The sequence below is a fragment of the Meles meles genome, chromosome 5 (assembly GCF_922984935.1).
Source record: "Meles meles chromosome 5, mMelMel3.1 paternal haplotype, whole genome shotgun sequence".
Taxonomy (NCBI): Eukaryota; Metazoa; Chordata; class Mammalia; order Carnivora; family Mustelidae; genus Meles; species Meles meles.
Genome location: NC_060070.1, coordinates 151000259 through 151024256, shown reverse-complemented (window position 1 = coordinate 151024256; position 23998 = coordinate 151000259). Strand labels below are relative to the sequence as shown.

At 45.4% G+C, this 23998-nt stretch overlaps 6 protein-coding genes across 6 annotated transcripts; 4 read left to right on the top strand and 2 right to left on the bottom strand.

Annotated features, from left to right (window-relative positions):
- Window positions 1–280: 280 nt before the first annotated feature.
- On the bottom strand, window positions 281–691 carry LOC123942365 (histone H3.1). The gene has a single exon (XM_046006269.1). It carries the CDS (start codon window positions 689–691, stop codon window positions 281–283), a length of 411 nt encoding a protein of 136 aa, XP_045862225.1.
- Window positions 692–1766: 1075 nt separating this feature from the next.
- On the bottom strand, window positions 1767–2216 carry LOC123942371 (histone H2A type 1-B). The gene has a single exon (XM_046006276.1). The coding sequence runs from the start codon at window positions 2186–2188 to the stop codon at window positions 1796–1798; it is 393 nt and encodes a 130-aa protein (XP_045862232.1). The 5' UTR covers window positions 2189–2216; the 3' UTR covers window positions 1767–1795.
- A 310-nt stretch (window positions 2217–2526) lies between these two features.
- LOC123942395 (histone H2B type 1-B) lies at window positions 2527–2926 on the top strand. Its single transcript, XM_046006304.1, has one exon. It carries the CDS (start codon window positions 2546–2548, stop codon window positions 2924–2926), a length of 381 nt encoding a protein of 126 aa, XP_045862260.1. The 5' UTR covers window positions 2527–2545.
- A 10468-nt stretch (window positions 2927–13394) lies between these two features.
- LOC123942375 (histone H2A type 1-D) lies at window positions 13395–14332 on the top strand. Its single transcript, XM_046006280.1, has one exon. It carries the CDS (start codon window positions 13400–13402, stop codon window positions 13790–13792), a length of 393 nt encoding a protein of 130 aa, XP_045862236.1. The 5' UTR covers window positions 13395–13399; the 3' UTR covers window positions 13793–14332.
- Window positions 14333–14718: 386 nt separating this feature from the next.
- On the top strand, window positions 14719–15570 carry LOC123942360 (histone H3.1). Its single transcript, XM_046006263.1, has one exon. The coding sequence runs from the start codon at window positions 14800–14802 to the stop codon at window positions 15208–15210; it is 411 nt and encodes a 136-aa protein (XP_045862219.1). The 5' UTR covers window positions 14719–14799; the 3' UTR covers window positions 15211–15570.
- Window positions 15571–19618: 4048 nt separating this feature from the next.
- LOC123942401 (histone H4) lies at window positions 19619–19997 on the top strand. Its single transcript, XM_046006311.1, has one exon. The coding sequence runs from the start codon at window positions 19625–19627 to the stop codon at window positions 19934–19936; it is 312 nt and encodes a 103-aa protein (XP_045862267.1). The 5' UTR covers window positions 19619–19624; the 3' UTR covers window positions 19937–19997.
- Window positions 19998–23998: the final 4001 nt, after the last annotated feature.

Here is a 23998-nt window from a genome sequence, read left to right as displayed (position 1 = left end):
GCTCTAGAAAGTTACAACTGCTTTCTTGTCACCCCGTAAGTGGTAAATTTCAACAGCAACTCTAACAGGTCTAACTGAAGCGTGAGAAAGGGACTTAGAATATTTGGTCAGTTAACACTCAAATACACCTTGTACTAAGAACGTCCAGGTCAGAAACCATTTTCGTGGCAACTGAACTTGCGTTTTTGTAGTTAGAACCAGAAGTTACAACCCCTTTCAAGAGATGGTGGGTGGCTCTGAAAAGAGCCTTTGGCTGAAGCTCTAACAACCCAGTAGCGTCTTACGCCCTCTCGCCGCGGATACGGCGCGCCAGCTGGATGTCCTTGGGCATGATGGTGACGCGCTTGGCGTGGATGGCGCAGAGGTTGGTGTCCTCGAAGAGCCCCACCAGGTAGGCCTCGCACGCCTCCTGCAGCGCCATGACGGCCGAGCTCTGGAAGCGCAGGTCGGTCTTGAAGTCCTGCGCGATCTCGCGCACCAGCCGCTGGAACGGCAGCTTGCGGATCAGCAGCTCGGTGGACTTCTGGTAGCGCCGGATCTCGCGCAGGGCCACCGTGCCGGGCCGGTAGCGGTGCGGCTTCTTCACGCCGCCCGTGGCCGGCGCGCTCTTGCGCGCCGCCTTGGTGGCCAGCTGCTTGCGCGGGGCCTTGCCGCCGGTCGACTTGCGCGCCGTCTGCTTCGTGCGAGCCATTGCGAGAAACTAAAGACACACAGCCTGGGGAACAAAGCCGAAGATTCCTTTATATACAGTAAGACGCATTCTGATTGGCCTCGGAGTTTTTCAAAAGAACCGCGCGATGAAACCATTGGTTGAACCGTAGCCACATTGAAGAGTTACTAGAGAATCCGATTGGATGAATAACTCCACCTCCCTCCCTCTTTTCAGTGTGAATTAATATTCAAAGCTTGTTTTATGTTTTCACTTAGCACAGGAGCCCTAACCAGCCTTTTAAGAAACATGTTAAATATAATCTGTGTGGTTCTGCAAATATAAATGGAATCTGAGATTCCCCCAGTTCTCCACAGGCTCGGAGGTTATCAATCCTGCCGGTCTGCACACTTCACTGAGTATAATTTTGTCTTGTTACCTTCTCCTCTAGACTGTTGGGCTAGTTATTCTGAAGTAGATCTCGGGTAGCCTGGACTGCCTCTCCCTAGATCTTAGGTCATTATAGCTCTCCTAACACCGAGTTTTCTCATACTAAACTAAATGGCACCGTTCCTAGCTGTATTTGGAATATCACACGTAAAGCACCGGGTCTGCTAATGATACATACAACACTGTACCGCAATAAATGGTAGTTTACTTTTGAAGGATGAAATTTCTCCCTAAACTGAAAACTTGAAAAGCTTGTGCAACTTTATTGGTCAAAATCACATTTCCAGCCTCTGCCTTCGGCTGGGGTCATGACCTCAGGGTCCTGGGTTCGAGTCCTGATCAGGCTCTGTTCAGCGGGGAGCCTGCTTCCTCCTCTCCCTGCCTGCTTGTGATTTCTGTCCAATAAAATCTCAAAAAAAAAAAAAAGCAAATTCCTTTCCTGCTTGTACACTTCAGCTCCATGAGCTTTTTGTAGCTAAGTTATGTCTGGTATACATTAAACACATAATAGATGGCCTGTTTCCTTAGATTACAATACAATGTTTTAACTTCTCGTTTTTTACAAATATTTTCAGCACTGGTTTTACCAAGGTAGCACAAGTTGGGTTACCAGCCTTTCTTGTGAAAATATGGATGGCTCTGAAAAGAGCCTTTTATTTGCTATAGTATAAAGCACGTGCTGTCTGAGCTAGATTTTTATTTGCCCTTGGCCTTGTGGTGGCTCTCGGTCTTCTTGGGCAGCAGCACGGCCTGGATGTTGGGCAGCACGCCGCCCTGCGCGATGGTGACGCGGCCCAGCAGCTTGTTGAGCTCCTCGTCGTTGCGGATGGCCAGCTGCAGGTGGCGCGGGATGATGCGCGTCTTCTTGTTGTCGCGCGCCGCGTTGCCCGCCAGCTCCAGGATCTCGGCCGTCAGGTACTCGAGCACGGCCGCCAGGTACACGGGCGCGCCGGCCCCGACCCGCTCCGAGTAGTTGCCCTTGCGGAGCAGGCGGTGCACGCGGCCCACCGGGAACTGCAGACCCGCCCGCGACGAGCGCGTCTTGGCCTTGGCGCGCGCCTTGCCGCCCTGCTTCCCGCGTCCAGACATGCCAAGCTAACTCAATTCGACAGCCAAAATTCCGCAAAAACTGAGAACGCGTTTGTTGCTACCACCCCCTCCCCCAAAAACCTTTTATAGACATCTCAGGGATGAGCCTACAAGCTATCCTATTGGTCAAACTATGTTAGTCTGTGTATCCAATAGAAAGAGAGACTGTTTATCCCTTATTTGCATAAACCCCGCCCCAGAACGAGAAATCTCCGATTTTATCCAATCAGAAGTGACAATTCTTGAAACTTCATTTGCATTGAGGAACTATAAAAGAATGAGCTCTGGACCTTTCACGGCACTAACCTTTGTTGTGGTGAGTGCGGTTCGCATTTCTACTACTTTTAGGGAAAAGCCATGCCTGAGCCTTCCAAATCTGCTCCCGCCCCGAAGAAGGGTTCCAAAAAAGCCATTACTAAGGCGCAGAAGAAGGACGGCAAGAAGCGCAAACGCAGCCGGAAGGAGAGTTATTCCATCTACGTGTACAAGGTGCTGAAGCAGGTGCACCCCGATACGGGCATCTCGTCTAAGGCCATGGGCATCATGAACTCGTTCGTCAACGACATCTTCGAGCGCATCGCGGGCGAGGCGTCCCGCCTGGCGCACTACAACAAGCGCTCGACCATCACGTCCCGGGAGATCCAGACGGCCGTGCGCCTGCTGCTGCCCGGGGAGCTGGCCAAGCACGCCGTGTCCGAGGGCACCAAGGCCGTCACCAAGTACACCAGCTCCAAGTAAGCGTCTTGTGACTCAACCCCAAAGGCTCTTTTCAGAGCCACCCACTTTATCAGTAGAGACCTGTAACCACTACTTCGTGGCGGTGTTAAGTGCAAGTCTGTGACACTACACCTTGGGTCCTAAGGAATCTAATCCGACTATTTTTGACGTAACTTTAGAATCGTGAACTGTAAGCGGAATTTAGTCTGGAGTTGTAATGCGCGAAAGGGCTATTTCCCCTCTTATTTTCAGCCCAGGTTCTGTTTTCCTCTAAAGTTCAGGATACTTTTAAGTGCTCACTCTTTTCCCAGTGTTCACGTTTCCAAAAAAGGGATTTTTCCTGCAGGGTAAAGAAGTAGGTAAAGGTTTTCAGAATAGCGACCCTCAGGGCATGATTAATGGAGACTCACTCTTGGGAGGAGGGTGAGGTCTGGGCTGCGAGAAAGAGATAGGACTTATATACCTGGACCCCAAATTCCCTTGCGTAAAACATTGAGTAGACGCCTGTGGTTCTCGTGGGCACTTCTGAGATATACCTCAGGCTCTTTGCGCAGTTTAAAGGTAATTACTCTAGTTTCACACTAGAATTGTTTACCGATGGCAACAGCCAATCTACACCCGTTTCAATTTTTCTTGAGTCCCAAGATTCCCAGGTCCCATTTCCCATTCTGAGTGTTAATGGCTTTTCGGGAATGCCACTACAAGGGCGGGGGGGTGGTTGGCCCTCCGGTTCTAGAAAGGACAAAAGGTTTGAATTTCCCGCTCTTCTTATCGCGTCGCCTTACTGGCTGGCGAGGAGGGCCTGGGTTGGAGAGGAAGATGTGCTGGGTTTTCTTGGCAAAACTTTATCAAAGAAACCAGACTCCAAAAATAATTTGCAAAGACAGAAAATGCCTTGATGAAGAGGAGGTAATGGGGCAGGTCTGGGTCGGCGATTGGGGGAGGGGAGGAGAATGGGTAGGACTCAGCTGTTGACTGCCGGTGAAAAAAAGGAAAACGGTATTTCTTTCATCAGTGTATGACATTTTATGTAGTTGACACACAACAGTGACTTTGGATGAAGAAATAAAATATACAATAGAATTTCTTTAAAAGGACCCCTTTATGAAGAAAATTTAAATGATCTTTTCCCAGATCTCAAATGTCAGCCCACCACTTGTATGAATACTTCAAGTTTCAGCAACACAAAATATAGTTGTGAATGAGACCCTGGCCTTAAAAATTAATAATTATAAAAAGACATACTCTCCCTAAACCCCCCCCCTTTTTTTTTAATTATCAAACTCAGGCTACTCGTTAAAAATCACTGACCTTTATGTTCTGACCCTGGCAAGGTGAGATCTAAGTGGTAATATTTCTCATCCTGTTCAAAATGGGCTGAGGTAGGGATAATTTTTTCCTCATCTTGTCCTTCAAAACTTTTGCCTACCGGTTTGCTTTCTACCTTTCATCTCCCTTCTCTCTCTCCTTCCATGCTCCCCTTCCTTCCTAACATTTGATTCTTTACATAAAACTTGACCCTTAATTGACAAGTTCAAACTAAACTGGGGTTTGTAGACTCAGACCTAGGCCTTTTTGCCATCTGTACTGAATACCTGGCTGATCTCTAGCAAGTGAAAGTAGAATTAAAAAAAAAAAAAAAATCAGATGCCTGGACTGTGGGGTAGACTCTGGATCTATAGTGCGGAATGGTGAGAAAGCAGAAAAAACTCAAAATCTCTCCAGCTGCATATGATGGGGCCAGTTTTGGACACAGCAGAGCCAGCAGGTGAGCCAGCCAAGTGAAATCCTACAAGGCTTTATGCACCCTCTTCCCTAATAAAACACCCACATTTTTCTCCAGAAAGGCAATTTCTGGGTAAAAAAGCAAATGAGAAAAAAATAGCTTGTATAACTTTCCTGATTATCCTTGTAGCCACGGGGAAGTTTTACCTGCCTTTCTGTCCAACAAAGATGAGCTGGAGACAGGAAGAGCTCGATCTGTCCCCGATCTGGATCTGTCCCTGAGGGAAAGGGGAGATGCTCTGGGCTAAGTTCTGGGTGCCAAGAACAAGACAGAGGGGGTAGGGCTGGAGAGACTTTTAATTTGGAGGGAGGTTGAAAATTTGGAAAAGACACATAGCAGGAGGTCCAGAAAGTATTCATGATTTGGGAAAGAGGGCACAACTAGAAATGGAATGCCCTGGCCCTGCTTCCTGGCAGATGAGAGGACACAGAATTCTCAGTTCTGCCTTCAGCATCTCTCTGCAACATTTCATGTCTTTCTTCTTGGCTTTTCATTTCCGTTAAATAATATACACATTTAAGTCAGTTCTTTTTAACTTCCTTGTAAAACAATACCTGCCCGTTATTTTATTTTATTTATTTTTTATTTTTTTTAAAGATTTTATTTATTTATTTGACAGAGATCACAAGTAGGGAGAGAGGCAGGCAGAGAGAGAGAGAGGAGGAAGCAGGCTCCCTGCCAAGCAGAGAGCTCGATGCGCCTGCCCGTTATTTTAAAATAACAACCACCACAAATAATTTCAAATAAACAAATGAAAATCAACTGTAATTCCATTACCCAGGACATTTTTGCCATCAATCTTCTGGAAATTTTACTTTGTCTACATATATACACGGGTCTATATGCAGATAGATATATGAATGTCATATGAGATCATACTTTTTCTTATCCTTTAAAATTTAACAGAGATCTTGTTGCCAGGTGAACGGGGAAACCCCGGGCCATGGGGCCTCTACTCCGCGCATCCCAAAGAGGTGACCAGGTTCTTGGTCTTGTCACAAAAAGGAATTCAAGGACAGACATGCAACACAGCGGACAAGGGACACAGGCGAAAAGGTTTATTAAAGTTAAAATTATACCCTTGAGATATGAGAGAGGGAAAAGGAGCTGCTCCCCTGCTTTTTCCACCTCACTGGCTCAGGGGTTTCCGGTCGTGGCGCCGCCATCTTGGGCCTGCCTGGTGGGATCCGGCTTCTCGCGGACGCTGCCGGGACGGGCCCGACCTTCCCCACAGCCGGCCGTGGGCTCTTTGCTGGCCTCCGGGCCTCCCATGAGAGCCTCAGTAACTGCCTATTCTAAAAGTACCAGAAAGAGAGCTATTGTCAAGGATAACTTTTTCTTTTCTTTCTTTCTTTTTTTTTTAATCCGAAAGACCTCTGCAGGGCGGGTGTACAGCTGATGAACCAAACATCTAGTCGTACCTTCCTGTGAATTGCCAGTCTCTCCTCTGAAGCCCCGGGTCCCCATTCCTTAGTTCAGGATGGCCTACAAGCCTCAACTGCCTGACTGGCTTTTGGGTGTCCTTTGTGCTGCTCTCAGACATAAGAAATTGTATTTGCTTTTCTCCTATTAATCTGACCTGCGTCGAAATGTAATTATTAAACCAGCCAAAGCACCTAGAAAGGAGGAAGGGAACATTTTTCCACCTCTACGTTACCATTGCTGGTTCACAGATGAAAACAAGGCACTTGCTGAGTTCTGTGTATTTGCTAACTTTTCATATACCTGCTGTATCAATTGTTGAGGGAGGGGCGTTGACCTGCCTACCTGTAATTGTGGATTTGCTCAGTAAGCCACGCAGTTCTTCCAGTTCTTGCCTCACGTATTTTGTAAGGCTGCTATTTGGTGCTTACACGTTTAGAATTACTTGGTTTGGGACGCCTGAGTGGCTCAGTGGGTTAAGCCTCTGCCTTCAGCTCAGGTCATGAGCTCAGGGTCCTGGGATGAGCCCTGTGTTGGGCTCCTCAGGCAGCAAGGAGTCTGCTTCTCCCTCTGCCTGCCACTCCCCCTGCTTGTGCTCTTTCCCTCTCTCTGTCAAACAAATAAATAAAATCTTAAAAAAAAAAAAAAAGAATTTCTTGATTTTCTAATTAGACCGACCCTTTTGTCATTCTGTAATGTCCTTTTCTATCTCTGGTAAATTCCTTTGCTCTGATTTACCTAACGTGATATTAATATAGGCACCCTTGATTCCTTTTGTTGATATTTGCGAGGTTTTCTTCCTGTACCCTGTCATTTCAACCTGTATGGATAGTTATATTTGAAATGAGTTCCTGTCAACAGTGAAGGGGAGCATTATTTGACACCCTAAAATATGCCTCTTTGGCAGAAAGATTACCTAAAGTGATTTTTTTTTAATAGTAGCCTTTTGTAAGAGAAATTTACATTTACAGAGGAAATCTGAGTTTGCAAGAGTGTTTCCCTCTCTGTGCCAGGAAAAGAAGGATGACTAAAACTGTAAGAACCCAGTGGAGAAGGCAAAAACTTAAATCTGCCTAACAACCATAACCTTGTTTACTGTGCTTTGCCTGGTAACCTCCCAAAACTGTCCTCCCCACCCTCCACCCTGAAAATGTTTTGCCTTTAGCTGGAGATGGTATTTAAGGTGGTGGCTTGGGGCCATTTGAGGCATTACTCAGTACTTCTTGGGTCTCCCCCTTGTATACAGGAGGTACACGCATTATTCAACTTTTTTTGTTGTTCCTTTTTTTAAAAGCTCTGTTTCCTCCTGTTAACCTGTCTTGTATTACTGGGGGGCGGGTGTGTCTCAGCTAACAATCTAGAAGGGTAGAGGGAAACTATTTTTCCTCCCTACAACAGCATACATTTGGAGCCTGTACTTTTATCAAATCACCCAGTCTCTGTTTTTTAATGGATGTATTTAGACCATATACATTTAATGCAATGATTGACCTTGAGGGGATTCAGGACATATCACCCCAAAAGATGGCACTTGGACATACTGAATATCTTCAGCTAGGAGTGTCTGGGAAACCGGCAAAGCAAGGTTTACTTTGACTTCCTCTCCCTCACCCCTCTTCCCTAAAGGCAGGATTAGAAAAACATCACCAGAAAAACAAGGAGTTTAGGACTGAGAAGATGCTATGAATAAACCTTGTTACTTCTCCGCCATTACCACCATTGCCCAACCCCCTTTGTCTTTTCAGTTCTTTAGAAATTTATTTCAAGTCTAAAAGTATAAAAGCTTCCTGCTTTGGTCACTTCTTTAGGTCTTCATTTTTTAAAGAAGGTTCTCACGTACATGTAAAAATTCCAATAGAACTTGTATGCTTTTCCCCTGCCAGTTTATCTTTGTCAATTTAATTATCACACCCAGCCAGGGACTCTAAAAGGGTTTAGGAAAAATTTTCTTCCCATATGTGTTAGGCTTTAAATTTGCCATTTTAATTTTTGTTTTCTGGTGGGTTTTTTGTTGGTTTGTTTTTACTTTTTCCCTTACTATTGTTCATTTCTCTGTTTTCTAGTTCCAGCTTTCCTGTGGGCTACTTGAATATTTTCTTGAGACAATTTGAATTTGATTCATCTATGGTCTTTGGACAGGTTTTTAGTGGTTCCCCTAGATATTACATACATACAACATCACGGTCTACTGGTATCTACATGTTGCCAGTTCAACCTTAGAAAGCTCGCTTTCTTTTAAATCTTTTTACCCTCTCTTGTTTATAATATAACTCTCTGAAATATTTCCTCTATGTACATCAAGAACCACATCATATAATATAAGAAATTTAGCTTCTAAACATAATTTAGAAAACTCAAGAGAATTGTATTTACCCATATTTCTTTCTTTCCTTTCTTCCTTCCTAATGTTCCAAAAATCTCATATCATTTCCTTTCTTTTTCAAGAACTTCCTTTTGTCATTCTCCTATGGAGAGATATGCCAGCAAGAAATTCCACTTTACTCCATCTGAGAATGTCTTTATTCCCTCACTGATTCCTAAAGGACATGAAATTCACAGTGACAGTACCGGTTTCTTTGAGCTCTTAAAAAAATGTGACATTGCCTTTTGGTATGTGGTTTCTGATGAGAAATCTGCTGTCATTTGAATTGATTTTTCCCTTTTCTCCCCTTTTTCCCCCCTTCCCTTTTTCTTCTCTCACTGCTTTCAAGATGTTTTGTGTGTGTTTAGTTTGCATGGGTTTGATTATGATGTGTTTTATGTCAAGAATGTGTTTGGGTTTATTCTACTTGGGGGTTTGTGAAGCTTCTGAAATCTGTAGGTTTACATCTTTTGCCAAATTTAGGAATTCTTGGACATTCCACTCTCTTTTCTCCTCTCCTTTTGATTCTCTAAAGACATGAACGTTAGGTCTTTTGTTATTGTCCCATGGGTCTCTGATGTTGGTTTTTTTCTCCGCAGTCTATTTTCTCTCTGTCGTTCAAATTGGGTAATTTCTATTTTTCTATCTTCATATTCCCTGATATTTTTCCCCCCTCTGTCTTCTCCTTTCTGCTGTTGAGCCCATCAGTGGAGTTTTCTATGTCAGTCATTGTGTTTTTCAGTTCTGAAATTTGAATTATTTCTTCTTTACATCTTTTATTACTTTTTCCCTGAGGTTTTGCAGTCTTTCATTTGTTTCAGGTGGGTTTGTTATCTGTTCATTGAAGTATTTTTATGACGGCTGCTTTAAAATCCTAGTTGGATAATTTCCACCTGCCGGGAAGGGAGAAGCACCCCATCATCGCAGAGTAAGTGAAGCCTGAGATCCCCATCTGGCCTCCATGGAAACCTTATACCTGTGGAGCTGGGGAGGCAGAGGCACAATGTGTTCCATGGTGTTTCGCTGTACAGTGGTAATGTCTTAAGTTTTCTACTTTCTAGGTCAACCCTTGGCCTTTGGGTAGAGATACCAGGTTCTTGTTTCGTGTCTTTATTGTTGCTGTTGTTCGTTTGCTCTCCTTGGCGTTTCGAGATTGCCAATTTCTTCAGCACCAAATCCAGGATATGGGAGGTAAAAAGAAAATCCAGAGAACACACAACTCTCTTGTTCTTCAGCTCTCAACGTCACTTAGCCAAGCTGCCTTCTCTCCACCTTTGGTTTACATGTAATGTCTGGGATTTCTAGTTGTACCTAGCAGAACGAATAGAGATAAGTGTGTGTACTTCACTGTGGTCCAGAAACAGAAGGTTTTATGTTTTTGAAATAATTTTCATACATTGTTTCCATGTGATGTGAGAAAGGTTTCCAGCTACTATTTTCAAACATACTGCCACAAAGAACACATCCTGGGCATTAAAAAGACATTTATACTTACGAGATAAGAAACAAAACTGGATATAATCATCCTTTTTTTTTTTTTTTTAAGTGGCTTTTGAAGTACTGGAAAAAACCTGATTTTATTAGAATTCTCTTAGATGAGGGGCTCCTGGGTGCCTCAGTCTGTTGAGCATTGGAGTCTTGGTTTGGGCTCCGGTCATGGTCTCAGGGTCCTGGGATCGAGCCCCACATTGGGCTCCCTGCTCAGGGTGGAGTCTGCTTGTCCCTCTCCCCCTGATCCCCTGTTAGTATTTTCACTCTCTCTCACACAAATAAATAAAATCTTTAAAAAAATTTTGTCAGATAAATACAATGTACAGATCTAGATCAAGTCAACTCGAGCTGTCTTTCAAGATCTGTTGTCATTGTTAACTTCTATCTTAAAATGAGGGATTCTTGGGCCCCTAGGTGGTTCAGTTAAGCATCTACCTTCCGCTCCGATCATGATTCTGGGGTCCTGGGTTTGAAACCCGTGTCAGGCTCTCCCTGCTTAGTGGTGAGTCTTCTTCTCTGTCCCTCCCCTGGCTCAAAGAAGAAGGAAGGAAAAGGGGTTCGGGGGACAGCTACTTTTCTTCTCATATTTTTGTGGAAGAATTTACCCTCATCATCTCCCTCACCAATATCTGTCCTCCATATTACTTTCCAGAGTCAAATGCCTAGATCTTGCTGATTTTGAGAATTCGCTGATAGGATTTCATCAAGTTGTTCTACTCATAGCAGAGGCCAAGTGTTTGTTGCTTTGTTTGACACAGGGTGACGTTGATAATTAGAGGACTTATTTTCATCCATGATTCAATGGAGTACAGATTCTTGATGTTGTGATTGCTTGCAGTCCAGTTTCTATTCTGGGTTTTTGAAACAAGCCTTAATCTTGCCTTCTGTTTTACCTAGCGCTGTACGAGCCCACGGCTCCAGCCTAAGTGACCTACTGTATTGAGGAAATTAGAACAGTTCTGTTTTCCGGCCCTTGGCTCCTGACATTCCCTTGACCTTGAATGCATATGGCCTTTTTTTTTTTTTTTAATATTTCATTTATTTATTTGACAGACAGAGATCACAAGTAGGCAGAGAGAGAGGAGGAAGCAGAGTCCCTGCTGAGCAGAGAGCCCGATGTGGGGCTCCATCCCAGGACCCTGAGACCATGACCTGAGCCGAAGGCAGAGGCTTTAACCCACTGAGCCACCCAGGTGCCCCTGCATGTGGCCTTTTATTGAAGCATTTATTCTTCTCGTTCAGCTAGTTTCTTCAGCCCTTTCAGGTTTGACCTCAAATGATGCCGTCTTGGTGACATTTTCCCTGACCATCCCTGTATGTCTCATCTATGCCCTTTTTCTACCTTTTGTCGAGACCACTCATCACCAGAAAATGCACTCTGCACTTTTACTGTGAGCATAGCTTATTGTACGCTTCCCTGCACTATGACAGCATCACCACGAGCGAACGAACAGGTTGATATCTGCTTTTTTTCACGAAAGTTCCACATACCTGGAACTCTGGCATGTATCAGGTATTCAGTAAATAGACGTTGACTGAATGCTGGGTGCTCGCCTCCTTCACGAACTCTTTTTTCCTTCCAACTCACTCATTACTCTTCCCCTTCATGTGCTCTTATATTATTGATTATTTAAACCTTCATTTTTGGAGGAAGCATATGCTCTACTATTTAGCGTTTGGGCATACAAGTCTTCCCTTCTCAAGAGCATCAAGTCTTCAAGGCAGGATTTGAGATATCTTTTTTTTTTTTAAGATTTTATGTATTTATTTGTCAGATAGAGATCACAAGTAGACAGAGAGGCAGGCAGAGAGGGGGAAGCAGGCTCCCCACCAAGCAGAGAGTCCGATGCGGGGCTCAATCCCAGGACCCTGAGATCATGACCTGAGCCAAGGCAGAGGCTTAACCCACTGAGCCAACCGAGCGCCCCTTGAGATAATCTTTTCATGTCTCCATCCGGGTCTGGCAAAGACATTAAGCCAGTGGTTAGTGTTTATCACTGTTGTTGATAGTGAAGATAATGATAAAAAAATAAAAAGGTGGCTAACTATTGTTAAGAGAAACAGTCAAAAGAGTCAGAAGACTTAAGGCAAAAAAGAAAGAAGACGAGTATCTTTACTCTCCTGCCAGGTTCCCTGGATCAAAGGATGGTTCTCTGACAGAGCTGGCTAATGAGTAGATGTTCTCACACGTAGGCTCTTCTCTTGCTTTTTACCATCCTGTTTGGGAATCAGAAGACGTTTGGACTTGAGCCTGCAAAAATTCCTGTAATAATTATTCACCTCCATCTGGGCCCCGTCTAGTTTGTCTCATGGACTGTAAAAGGAAAAACAGCAACATTTCTCCTGGCAATCTCTCTTGATGACAGAGGAGTTTCCTGAACCGACTAGAATCCTTTCTGTTGTAGCCAAATGAGAAAAGAGAGAAGGCGGGAGAATTGGAAATGGCGTCGGTAAAGATGACTTTCCCAGTCAGGAGTCTGGAGTCCTCCACCTTATTAGCTCAGCAAAGCCTGCACAAGGTCAAACAAACAAACAAACATCTGTCTCTAAGTCTTCTGGTCTCTAAAGTGACAACAGTACTCTATATACCTTGAGGGTGGTTGGTCCTCTAACGCCTCCTGTTTAGATAAAGGCTGAAGCAGAAAAGGCGGCTGATCCAGGGCAAAGGCTGGATGGTCCAGTTCTTGCCTTCAGTTTTCATGGTTCAGATATTTTAAGACTTGGGGTCTGACAAAGATTTTTTTTAAAAGATTTATTTATTTATTTGAGAGCAAGCACGCAAGGGTCGGGGAGGACTGAGGGAAAGAGAATCTGAAGCCAACCCCGCCCTGAGAGGAGAGGCCCATGCTGGGGCTCCTCGGGGCTCAAACCCACAACGCTGAGATCAGGACCAGGGTCTAAACCAAGAATCCTATGCTTAGCCGGCTGCGCCACTCAAGTGGTCCCAAGGAATTATTTTGTTCCTTGTTTTCTTTTCTGTTGCGAGGTTCAAAGCGTTAAAGCAACTGCTGGCATAGATATACTTCTTAAATGTTACCTATTTAGAAATTTTTGTTTATTCCATTCCACAATTAGTCACAAACTTGGACAAGGACAAGCAGCGAAAAGACGGAGCAATGAGGACAATAACTTCTGCTTCTAATTGTATTTTGAAAGAGTATTATTTAAAGCACCAAATTGTTCAATTATTAGTATTAAAATAAAAGTTCTTCATACCGGATTACAGTGAAGCATTCAAAAACCTCCCGCCAGATGGGAGCGTGTATGTAAATGAGGGATTCTGATTCTGCTTTTTCATTGGTTAATTGAAAATAGCCAATAGGAAACTTGCAGACAGCCTACCTCCAGTTAGTATAAATACTTCTCTTGCGCACGCTCTGGCTCCTATCCTTGCGTTTTCTTTTGAAAGCGTTTGGTTTTTGTTTCATCAGTCATGTCGGGTCGCGGGAAACAGGGTGGCAAGGCTCGCGCCAAGGCCAAGACGCGCTCGTCGCGGGCGGGTCTGCAGTTCCCGGTGGGCCGCGTGCACCGCCTGCTCCGCAAGGGCAACTACTCGGAGCGGGTCGGGGCCGGCGCGCCCGTGTACCTGGCGGCCGTGCTCGAGTACCTGACGGCCGAGATCCTGGAGCTGGCGGGCAACGCGGCGCGCGACAACAAGAAGACGCGCATCATCCCGCGCCACCTGCAGCTGGCCATCCGCAACGACGAGGAGCTCAACAAGCTGCTGGGCAAGGTCACCATCGCGCAGGGCGGCGTCCTGCCCAACATCCAAGCCGTGCTGCTGCCCAAGAAGACTGAGAGCCACCACAAGGCCAAGGGGAAGTAAAATGCTGACTGTTTTTTTCTAACACGGACTTTTTCCTAATCAAGAAAGAGTTAATCTAACAACAAAGGCTCTTTTAAGAGCCACCTACCGTTTCTATTGAAAGAGCTGTCCTGCTTTGAATTCTGACTAGTGTTGAAAACCAAAGTGAAATGTCGCGATTAACCCCCAGAAAGCATTACGCCCTTCCCCATAAAATAGTAATATTCGCTTGGAGATAAAAGCCACACGTGGATTTAGTGGAATTGCGGGTAACGGTATTGACCGTGTTTGGCAATAGGTGCGTTAAACGGAAAGGCCCCTATTGTGCAGATGAAGTTTCAAAGTTTATCGCAAGGGCAATAGCTTCACGTTTTGGAAAAAAAAAAAAAAAAGAATTAAGTGAAAAGCGCTGCGATCTCAGTTTCTAACTAAAACATTTGTTGAAGGATATCCACATTACATTATCCATCTAGATCCAAGTTGATGAGAACGCTGCACATTTGCCGAAGCATTTGAGAGTAACTCACAGGTCCTCGATAACTAGTGCTTGTGAATAAAGACCGTTTTCCTAATTTTCCACAGTATTTGTACCAGACCCCAAAAAATGTTGACCTCCATTGTAGACGCAGCTCATTTGTATATTTCCCTGAGCACCTGCAAGTTATCTTGACGGTTTCTCTAAGAAAAGACCCCTTGGAAATTCCTATATTGGTTTGCGTGATTATCTGACATTTCAAAATACCTGAAGCTCCCTTTACGAGATTTTTGTCCACAGTGGCTATAAGAATGGAAAGGGTAAATAAATGACGTCAGAGTAGCTACGGTGAAGGGCAGGGTTTAGGAGTCATTCACCAATCCGAAAGCCGCTCTTAATCCGGGGCCCTCACGGGGCTGGGCCAATCCGGGGAGGGCGCGGGAACTTTTGAATATTGGTGGGTCCAATGGTTGTTGGTCTGGCTGTATAAAAGGAGGAGGGCTGTGAGCCCTTTACCGGCTTCGGTGAAGACACTCTCCGTGCGACTCGGGATATGGCTCGCACGAAGCAGACGGCGCGCAAGTCGACCGGCGGCAAGGCCCCGCGCAAGCAGCTGGCCACCAAGGCGGCCCGCAAGAGCGCGCCGGCCACGGGCGGCGTGAAGAAGCCGCACCGCTACCGGCCCGGCACGGTGGCCCTGCGCGAGATCCGGCGCTACCAGAAGTCCACCGAGCTGCTGATCCGCAAGCTGCCGTTCCAGCGGCTGGTGCGCGAGATCGCGCAGGACTTCAAGACCGACCTGCGCTTCCAGAGCTCGGCCGTCATGGCGCTGCAGGAGGCGTGCGAGGCCTACCTGGTGGGGCTCTTCGAGGACACCAACCTCTGCGCCATCCACGCCAAGCGCGTCACCATCATGCCCAAGGACATCCAGCTGGCGCGCCGCATCCGCGGCGAGAGGGCTTAAGTCTCTGCAACGGGAGCGCCAACTTTAAACCCAAAGGCTCTTTTCAGAGCCACCCAATTAGCTCAACAAAAGTAGCTGCGACCGTTTGAGTGCTAACTCACCCTGACATGCCAAACTGGAATTCTCGCTATCCTGGTCATGGGGTCATGGGCATCTAAACGGAATGATCAGGTTCAACAATGGAGTAGGCAAGAAAGTACACTTACCCAGTGTAGTCTTAACATAACCTTTTTATTCAGTTAGTAAGTTAACCTGAGATTTTATCAACCGAGGTAAGAACCCAACTGTATATTATGTAACTACATACGCATTGTTAATCAGTTGATACCGCATAATTTATCAAGTTCCTTTGCTGCTTAATATGTCATTTTATATTTTTGCCCCTGCTTGTGGCTGGTTGCGTTGCTTCATTCTAGGGCTAGCCTCAATTTCTTTTCACGATTCTTGGCTGTAGGTTCTTTACAAGCTAGCCACCCAAATTCCAATAGCTTTGCTTGTTTTCTACACACTAGGTCTTAATACCTAAAATTCTGGGCCTATGTCTGAGATGGGAGCTGATGGCAAGTCATGTGGGCAGCTCTTCACAATAGACACAAAACAAGATTGAACTTGAATTGTGTGGTTTACTTGGAATTATTTACATTCCAGGAATTTAATAAAGCACTTTTGCTTTACAACATATTTGCATTTTAAAGATAAGGTTGGACATTTCTGTGAATGTGTGTCACTGTGTTGAATTTTTAGCATTCTATTTTTCCAGTTTTATCCATAAAACTCCGGCACACACCTTTTCTATCCATATAAAGGGACTGTCAGAGGCACCAAGGCCTTTGGCTTAAACCAGGGTGACTTTGCTCTCTAGCTCTGGGCCCCAGCTGAAGTCCAAGTATCTGGAGTTTTATAGCTGTGCTGGGTTTTATATGCATTGTTTGGATTTGTCCCCTATTATTTTATGTATCTGTTACAAAAAGGGTGTTTTAGGTACAGGGCTCGGGAGGATAGCTTTTAAAAAGTAAAAGTACCCATTACTGTCAGAGGGTTAGATGGCCAGGGGACAGTGGCTCACACCGTGCTTCTCCCACCACCTGTCACCCCTTTCCTGGCCAAGGATCAAGGATTTGGCTGTCTTCATTTACTTGAGCTCCTCAATAGAGTAATTGCCCACTGTCTAGGAAAGTAAGGTTAGCACCATCTTAGAATCCAACCTTGTTACTCTTTCTCCAAGAGTCCTTTGGAAGCTGGCGGCCCAGAGCAGCATTTGGGTGAGAGATAGCCAGCATTCAAATTCCAGTTTACTGCTTAACATGTCCTTTTCACAAACTGATTTCTCCATTGTCAGAAAAATGGGGGTAGTAGTACCCACCTCAGAACCGTTATTGGGATAATAGCAGTTGATTTTTGGACACAGAGCATTGTATAAATGCTATTAATTTTTCTGAGCTATGTATTATTTTCCCTTTTATTCTCAGATTTAAAAAAAAGATTTTTCTTTTATTATTTTTTTTTAATTTGACACAGAGAGGAGATCACAAGTAGGCAGAGAGGCAGGCAGAGAGAGAGGGGGAAGCAGGCAGAGAGCCTAATGTGGGGCTCGATCCCAGGACCCTGAGATCATGACCTGAGCTGAAGGCAGAGCCTTAACCCACTGAGCCACTCTGGCACCCCTCAGATTTTTTTTTTTTTTTAATTGAAATAAAAATGCAAACCTTAGCTTCTAAACTTCCTTTTCACTCGGCATTACTTTGTTGCTGTTTGGAAAGAAAACTTCAGCAGGTATTTGAAAAACAAAGAATGGAAGAAATTCACATTTGTAAAAAAAAAATTTACAGAACATATTGGACCAAATGTAGTGCCAGTCTTTTAACGTCAGTGCTTTAAGCATTTATTACTTTGGATTAGCAGAGTGACTATGGTCATGCTGGAGGGGGAAAAGGGGGTGTTTCACACACAGATTGTATCTTTCAAACGGCTGTTGGAAGGTCCTCAGTCACCCAGGCACCAAGGAGTGATATTACCACACAAGTGGTAATTAAACCACTAAACCTGCACAAGTTTGCAGGTAATGTTGTTGGTGTCTAGAACCACTTTTGGTTTGTTACAGTCTTTCAGAAGAGAGGAGGAAGCCAAGGTCAGGGTGCATTTTTCAGACTAAAAATTTAGTAGTAGTTCTTCCAGTCATCCCAGAAGTGACTTACTAATCAATGAGTGTTTTAGGAGACAACACAACAATGGGAAGTCAGTTAAGAGATTTGAACTGCATTCCAGACATGGCCACAAGACAGAAAGAAGACGTTGTCAATGTACGCTTGGAAAGGGCACAAAGGAATAGAGTTGACCCTCAAACAACACAGGTTTGAACTGGGTGAGCCCACTTACTTGCAGATTCCTTTTTCAACAAACATAATACATTACTGTAAATGTTTTTCTCTTCCTTGTGATTTTCTTGATAGTACTTTCTTTTCTCTGGTTCATAATAATACAACATATAGTACAGATGCAGAATATGTTTTAATAGACTTTATGTTACCAGTAACATAACATAACTGTTGTCTAATCAACAGTATTGTATTGGTACTTTTGTGGGTGTGGGGAGTCAAAAGTTATATGTGAGTTTTCAACTGTGTACTGGTCAGTACCCCAACCCCTGCATTTTTCAAGGGTCAACTGTATATACAGTGGAATATTAGCATGAAAAAGGATGAAATCTTTTTATTCATATGGATGGGCTTAGAGGGTATATGCTAAATAAGTCTGACAAAGTCAAATACCATATGATTTCCCTTATATGTGCAATCAAAAAAACAAAACAGATATAGAGAGCAAATGAGTAGTTGTGGGGGTGTGGGGTAAGAAGCAAAATAGGTGAAGGTGATTAGGAGGTCCAAACTTGCAGTTATACAATAAATAAGTCACAGGCACGCAATGTACAGCAGAGGGAATACAATCATATTATAATGGCTTTGTGTGGTAACAGATGGTAACACACCGTGATGGGCATTTCATAATGTATAGAACCGTCAGCTCACTCAGTCCACTTAGCTGGACGCCTAAAACTAGGGTGATATTGTATGTCAGCCATACTTTAATTGAAGACAAAACCAAAAAAAACGTGATTCATCAACACTTTATACTTTATTGAATGCTGTGATTTAAAAAAAATAAAAAAAAATCTTCACTATTATATATGTGTCTGTGTTGCCTATATTGTGTTAGGAGTAAAAGCTTAAAAATGAGAGCTCAGGTCAATCTCCCAACTCCAGACAGAGACTTTAAGTAATAATACTAGCTAAAAAGCAGGCACATTTACGTAGGACTTCTTTGCGCCAATCTCTGTTCTAGCCCTTTGCTTACATTAGCTAATTTAAATCTTCACAAAAGCTCCATGAGTAGTAGCATCATCACTGCACCTTTACAGATGAAGAAAACGAAGGCAAAGTTACAAGGTCACACATCTGCGAAAGAGGGAAAATAACTTCCCCTACTCTTGTGAATGCTCAGTTGAGTCCCTATAAAAAAAGATCTACGAGAAAAACGAAGAGCAGTTGAATGACATGGACCGCTCGTGTGTACACGGGAGATGCTCTGAGGAACTGAGGGGAACCCCCCGAAAGAGGCCCCAGTCACCCCTGGAAAGACCACCTTCCGCTAACAGATGTTGGTGTGGGAACGGGGTGCACAGAGAGCCAGCCTGGGGTTGGCGGGAAAAGGATGGGAAACAAGGTTGTGAAGCCCAATTAAGCTGGGGCTTTCTCCAAGGACAGGAATGTCTGGTGATTTAGTCATCCTTCTCTTCCTGGTACTAGAGGGAGACACTTAGAGATTGAGATCTTCCTAAATGTTAAATAACATTCATAAATGTTAAATCTTCCTGTTAGGAAGATTTTAGAGGTTCTCCCGTGTCGGTGTTTCTTAAAAATCATCTGCTCGCATATAGTCCTTATGCCAGAGAGGCGCATTTGGTTGGGGGGGGCGTCTTCCGCTACACTCCATACCAAAGAGGCCTATTTTGAGACGGTACGTCCTGAACCCCTACACTCCTGTTTTGGGGTGACATCTTAGGGTTCCCTTCCCAGCCAACAATCATTCCCCTTCCAAATGAGAGAGGACAGTACTTTGTTGCAAACTAGAAGCCCCTGGTAACGTTCTCACGGGGGAGATTTCTGCAGACACCAGTACGCACAGGCTCCGGAGAAGCCAGACCTTCCCCCCAACCTTGCTCCCTCCCGCGCAGTCCTCGGAGCTCCGCCCAGAGGTGGGAGGAGCCGGGGAGCCGGGGTGGGGGCGGGACCTGCGGAACCTGCGGGCCCGCCCGCGCTGTCAGTCTTCAACGAGGTCCGACCTGTGCTTATAAGTAGCGCTGACAGACGAAAAGGGCTATCGCTGTGTGGAACTCGCACAGAGCGTTTAGGCGGACATGTCTGGCCGCGGCAAGGGCGGGAAGGGTCTGGGCAAGGGGGGCGCCAAGCGCCACCGCAAGGTGCTGCGCGACAACATCCAGGGCATCACCAAGCCCGCCATCCGGCGGCTGGCCCGGCGCGGCGGCGTCAAGCGCATCTCCGGCCTCATCTACGAGGAGACCCGCGGGGTGCTCAAGGTCTTCCTGGAGAACGTGATCCGCGACGCCGTCACCTACACGGAGCACGCCAAGCGCAAGACGGTCACGGCCATGGACGTGGTCTACGCGCTCAAGCGCCAGGGCCGCACCCTCTACGGTTTCGGCGGTTAGAATTTTCCGCGGTTACACTTATTTCCCAGAGCTCTCTAAAGGCCCTTTTCAGGGCCGCCCACTTAACCTCCAGAAGGGCTGTACGCGTTTTGTGCTCCTGCTTTTTGCGTTTACTGCGTTTTCGCGGTGTTTGGGGTCTTAGGTTCCGGTACTAAACGAGCTGGGCGGTGCGTTGGCTGCCGGATGCTAGCTCGACCAATGAGCTGCCAGTACAGCGCGTGGCGAGGGGTCTGCACCAATCAGGACTAGGGGTTGCCTGAGGGAGGCCAATGGGGAGGCGACGCGGGCCCCGGGCCTCCCGGGAGAGATGTGGCGCCAGACCTCTGCTCCCTCCCGCCTGTGCCCCGTGGAAGGAGTGAAACGACCCATGCCTTCTGTCCGGGGGGATTCGGGTTGTGGCAGCGCTTCAGCGGCCGCCCAGCTCGCTCGCCTGGGAAGGTACGGTAAATATATTTGCGAGAGGCCGCCCCCGCCTCGCTGGAAGCCAGGTGGGTTAGAATGCGCCACCGGAGAGACGCCGAACGTTGCGTGTCGCTTTCCTTGGTGGTGTGAGAAGAGAGGAGTGTCTCCTGGCGTCAGGTCCCCGCGGGCCGCCGCCGTTGCCCTGGAGCTGGAACCCGTGAGGCCGCAGCCGGAGGTCGCAGGTTTCTAGGGGCCTCCCTCCGCCCCTGCCTAAGCGGGGTCTGGAAAGTGCCATTTAGTGGACGAAGGGGGTCTGTTCGGATTCGGGTCTCTGCTTCTCGGACCCCTAGGGAGGAGCTCCGTCCTTTGAGGTCACCGGCTCTCGGGCGACTGTCTTGGACCTTCCGCCTTCGTCCCTCCTCCCAGCTCCTCTTCCGCCTCCTGTACATGGTAAAGTTTAGGGTTCACGTGAGCCGCAAGCAAACGCTTAACCGACTGAGCTACCCAGGCGCCCCTCAAAACACTTTGAGCATTCTTGAAATCCGTAAACTTAAAAAAATAAAGGTTTTCTAGTATGGCTTCATTGGTAAATCAGGCACGTGAATAGCATCTTTGATTTAATTATTGAGAAATATATTGACGACTGGCTAGAGCAAGTTACTCTAATGTGTCTCTCCGACACAAGATACCGGATAGGCAGTTCAAACAGATTCTCGAGTTCAAGTGAGAGGTCTGGTTTAGAGGAAAGTTTGGGAATCAACGGCCTATAATGAGTCTGTATCCCATCAGTAGGAATTCAAACACCATTTATTGCAATGCATTGTAATAGTAAATGAGTAGAAATGTGAATTGTCACCAGAAACCCTGTCTTTTTTTTTTTTTTAATATTTTATTTATTTGACAGAGAGAAATCACAACTAGGCAGAGAGGCAGGCAGAGAGAGAGGAGGAAACAGGCTCCCTGCGGAGCAGAGAGCCCGATGCGGGGCTCGATCCCAGGACCCTGGGATCATGACCTGAGCCGAAAGCAGAGGCTTTAACCCACTGAGCCACCCAGGCGCCCCCAGAAACCCTGTCTTAATCAGGCTGCTATAAAGAAAATGCCATAGACTGGCTTAAACAGCAAACTGATTTCTCAAGGCTGGGAGTCCAAGGTTAAGGCACTGGCAGTTTCAGACAAGATTTGGTGTCTGGTGAGACCCCAGTTCCTGGTTGGTAGACTTGTCTTGCTGTGTCCTCCTGTGGCAGAGCGAGGGCCAGAGAGCTCTCTGAAGTCTCTTATTTAGGAAGGGCACTAATTGCATTCATGAGTGCTCCATTCTCGGGGCCTAATCACTACTGAAGGGCCAGAACTCCTAACACCATCATCTAGGGAATTAAAATGTCAACATGTGAATAGGTGAGGAATACAAACAGGCCTTAACTGAAATACTATACAGCCCTGCTAAAGAGGGAAAGTCTGTTCCAGTATGGGCTCAAGTACCTATGGCTCACTTCTTGGGCCCCTTCTCTGATCTTGGTCTCACTATTGATATGTTCTGTGTTCTGTATAATGGTTTATGCTCAACAGGAAGACTCCGTGACCTAGCCCTAGGTGTCAGGTCAGGTTGTAGTGACAATGCCTACGATTGTGTCCGCTTCTGTATGTTTCTCGATCCCAATGGCTGTTTTTAGAGACAATGGCTGTTTTAGACTTTAATCACCTCTAAACTTTTCTCAGTTTCCTTCTAGTCGCTTCAAGCTTCATAATGAAACTTGCCACATAGCCAGTTGCATCTCTGATATATCGACTTGAGTGTCTGATGCACATCTCAAACTTGACTTGTCCAAATTAGATATCTTAACACAGAAACACCAAATCTGTTCTTTCCGCAGTGGTCCCCACCTCAAAAAATGGAACTCCATTCTTGTAGGGGCTCAGCTCAGAAATCTTGCAGTCGTGTTGAATCTCTTTCTCTTACAACTTTCATCCAACCCAGTCATCTCTGTTACAAATCAGTGAAAGCACCTTTCACTACGTCCTGTGCTGCTGCTTCAGGGCAAGCCACGCTCGCCTGTTGGCCAGATGACCATAATGACTTCTAACTAGCCTTTCTATTTCCGCTTTTGATAGTTTTTCTCTCAACCCAGCAACAAAAGTGATCATTTCAAAAGTTGTTCTACCCTCAGAACATTCCAGTGATTTTCCTCTTCATCCCAGCCTATAAGGAGGGTAGCCAGTGATTCCAGTTTGCCTGAGTGTGAGGGGTTGCTGGACGTTCAATGCTACAACTTGGAGAAAGTCCCAGGCAAACAGGATGAGTTTGTCACCCTACCTAGATGGCTTTACATGCTCTGGGCCCTGGCCACCCTCTGATCTCACTTGCTATCACATTTCTTTGTCTTCACTGACCTTTTTGCTGTTTGCAGAACAGACCGAGCATGTTCCAGTCTCGGAGCCCTTGTATGTCTTTCTCTGTCTTCCTGGAAGTATCTTATCCTGGTACATGAGGAGGATTTTACTTCTGCCCTAAGAATTAACATGACATAAAACAAATTAACAGTAGAAAAACATACAATTCGTTTACATTTATATAAATATATATATATTTATTCAGATGTAGAGAGAGACATTATTGTACGCCAATATGCTTTCCATGACAAAGGTGTACTCCTAAGGAAATGAAGACCCAAAGAAGCAGTTAGAGTTGAATACTCTGTACTGAGCTGGACAAAGCGTCGTAAACTGAAAACACAAGGCAAGGAGGCTGGGGCTAGGATAGTGAATTGTGGGAAAGTAACTAGGAAGATAAGGGTTAGTTTACAAGGTTTGTTTGTACAGATTTCTCCTGGCCTCAAACCCTCACCCAAGGTGAGAAAAATGTTACTTTCCTCATCATATAAGGATGACATCTTCCATATGGGGAATTTCTCTCCTGCTTTCAGGAAGAAAAAGGAGAGGTCAGTGTGCCTCCTGGCACCTGTTGCTTTTCAAGTGCCTTTGATCTTTAGGTCCGAGTCAGTTTTTGTGTGGCATATTCTGCTACCTGTCCCTGGATGGCTGCTGACTTCATTTCATTCAGGTCTCTGTTCAAACACCCTCTTATGAAAGAGAACTTTCCGGACCACCTTATGTAAAGTAATACCCCTTTCTGCTTATTCTTTAAAATAGTATATGCATCCCCACGTGTATCAGTATATGTTTAATTGTTCCGTCTCCCACAACTAGAATATAATTCTTTGAGAGCAGGGACTTTATTTTGTCCCTGACGTGTCTCTAGCACCTAGAACAGGGCTGACAGCTAATAGGTAGTCTCTGAAGGCTTGTTGTGTGGGGAGAGGAAAAGTATTTTTCCTTCTACCCTTCTAAGTTCTTAACTGAGATCTCCCTGTAATAAAAAGATAGGGTAGGGAGGGGGGAGGGGGGTTATGGACACTGGGGAGGGTATGTACTATGGAGAGTGCTGTGAAGTGTGTAAACCTGGCGATTCAAAGACCTGTACCCCGGGGATAAAAATACATTATATGTTTATAAAAAAAAATAAGAAATAAAAAAATTTTTAAAAAAAAAGGGTAACAGGAGAAAACCAAATTAAATTATGTGCATATGTACAGGAGCCCCACAAAGATATGAGGTTCAAGGAAATGAACAGAGCAGGAAGCTTTTATATCTGTTAGACAA

What these genes read in the sequence shown, in the direction of transcription:
- LOC123942395 (XM_046006304.1), top strand. Translation starts at nt 2,546, where the DNA reads ATGCCTGAGCCTTCCAAATCTGCTCCCGCCCCGAAGAAGGGTTCCAAA.
- LOC123942371 (XM_046006276.1), bottom strand. Translation starts at nt 2,188, where the DNA reads ATGTCTGGACGCGGGAAGCAGGGCGGCAAGGCGCGCGCCAAGGCCAAG.
- LOC123942401 (XM_046006311.1), top strand. Translation starts at nt 19,625, where the DNA reads ATGTCTGGCCGCGGCAAGGGCGGGAAGGGTCTGGGCAAGGGGGGCGCC.
- LOC123942375 (XM_046006280.1), top strand. Translation starts at nt 13,400, where the DNA reads ATGTCGGGTCGCGGGAAACAGGGTGGCAAGGCTCGCGCCAAGGCCAAG.
- LOC123942360 (XM_046006263.1), top strand. Translation starts at nt 14,800, where the DNA reads ATGGCTCGCACGAAGCAGACGGCGCGCAAGTCGACCGGCGGCAAGGCC.
- LOC123942365 (XM_046006269.1), bottom strand. Translation starts at nt 691, where the DNA reads ATGGCTCGCACGAAGCAGACGGCGCGCAAGTCGACCGGCGGCAAGGCC.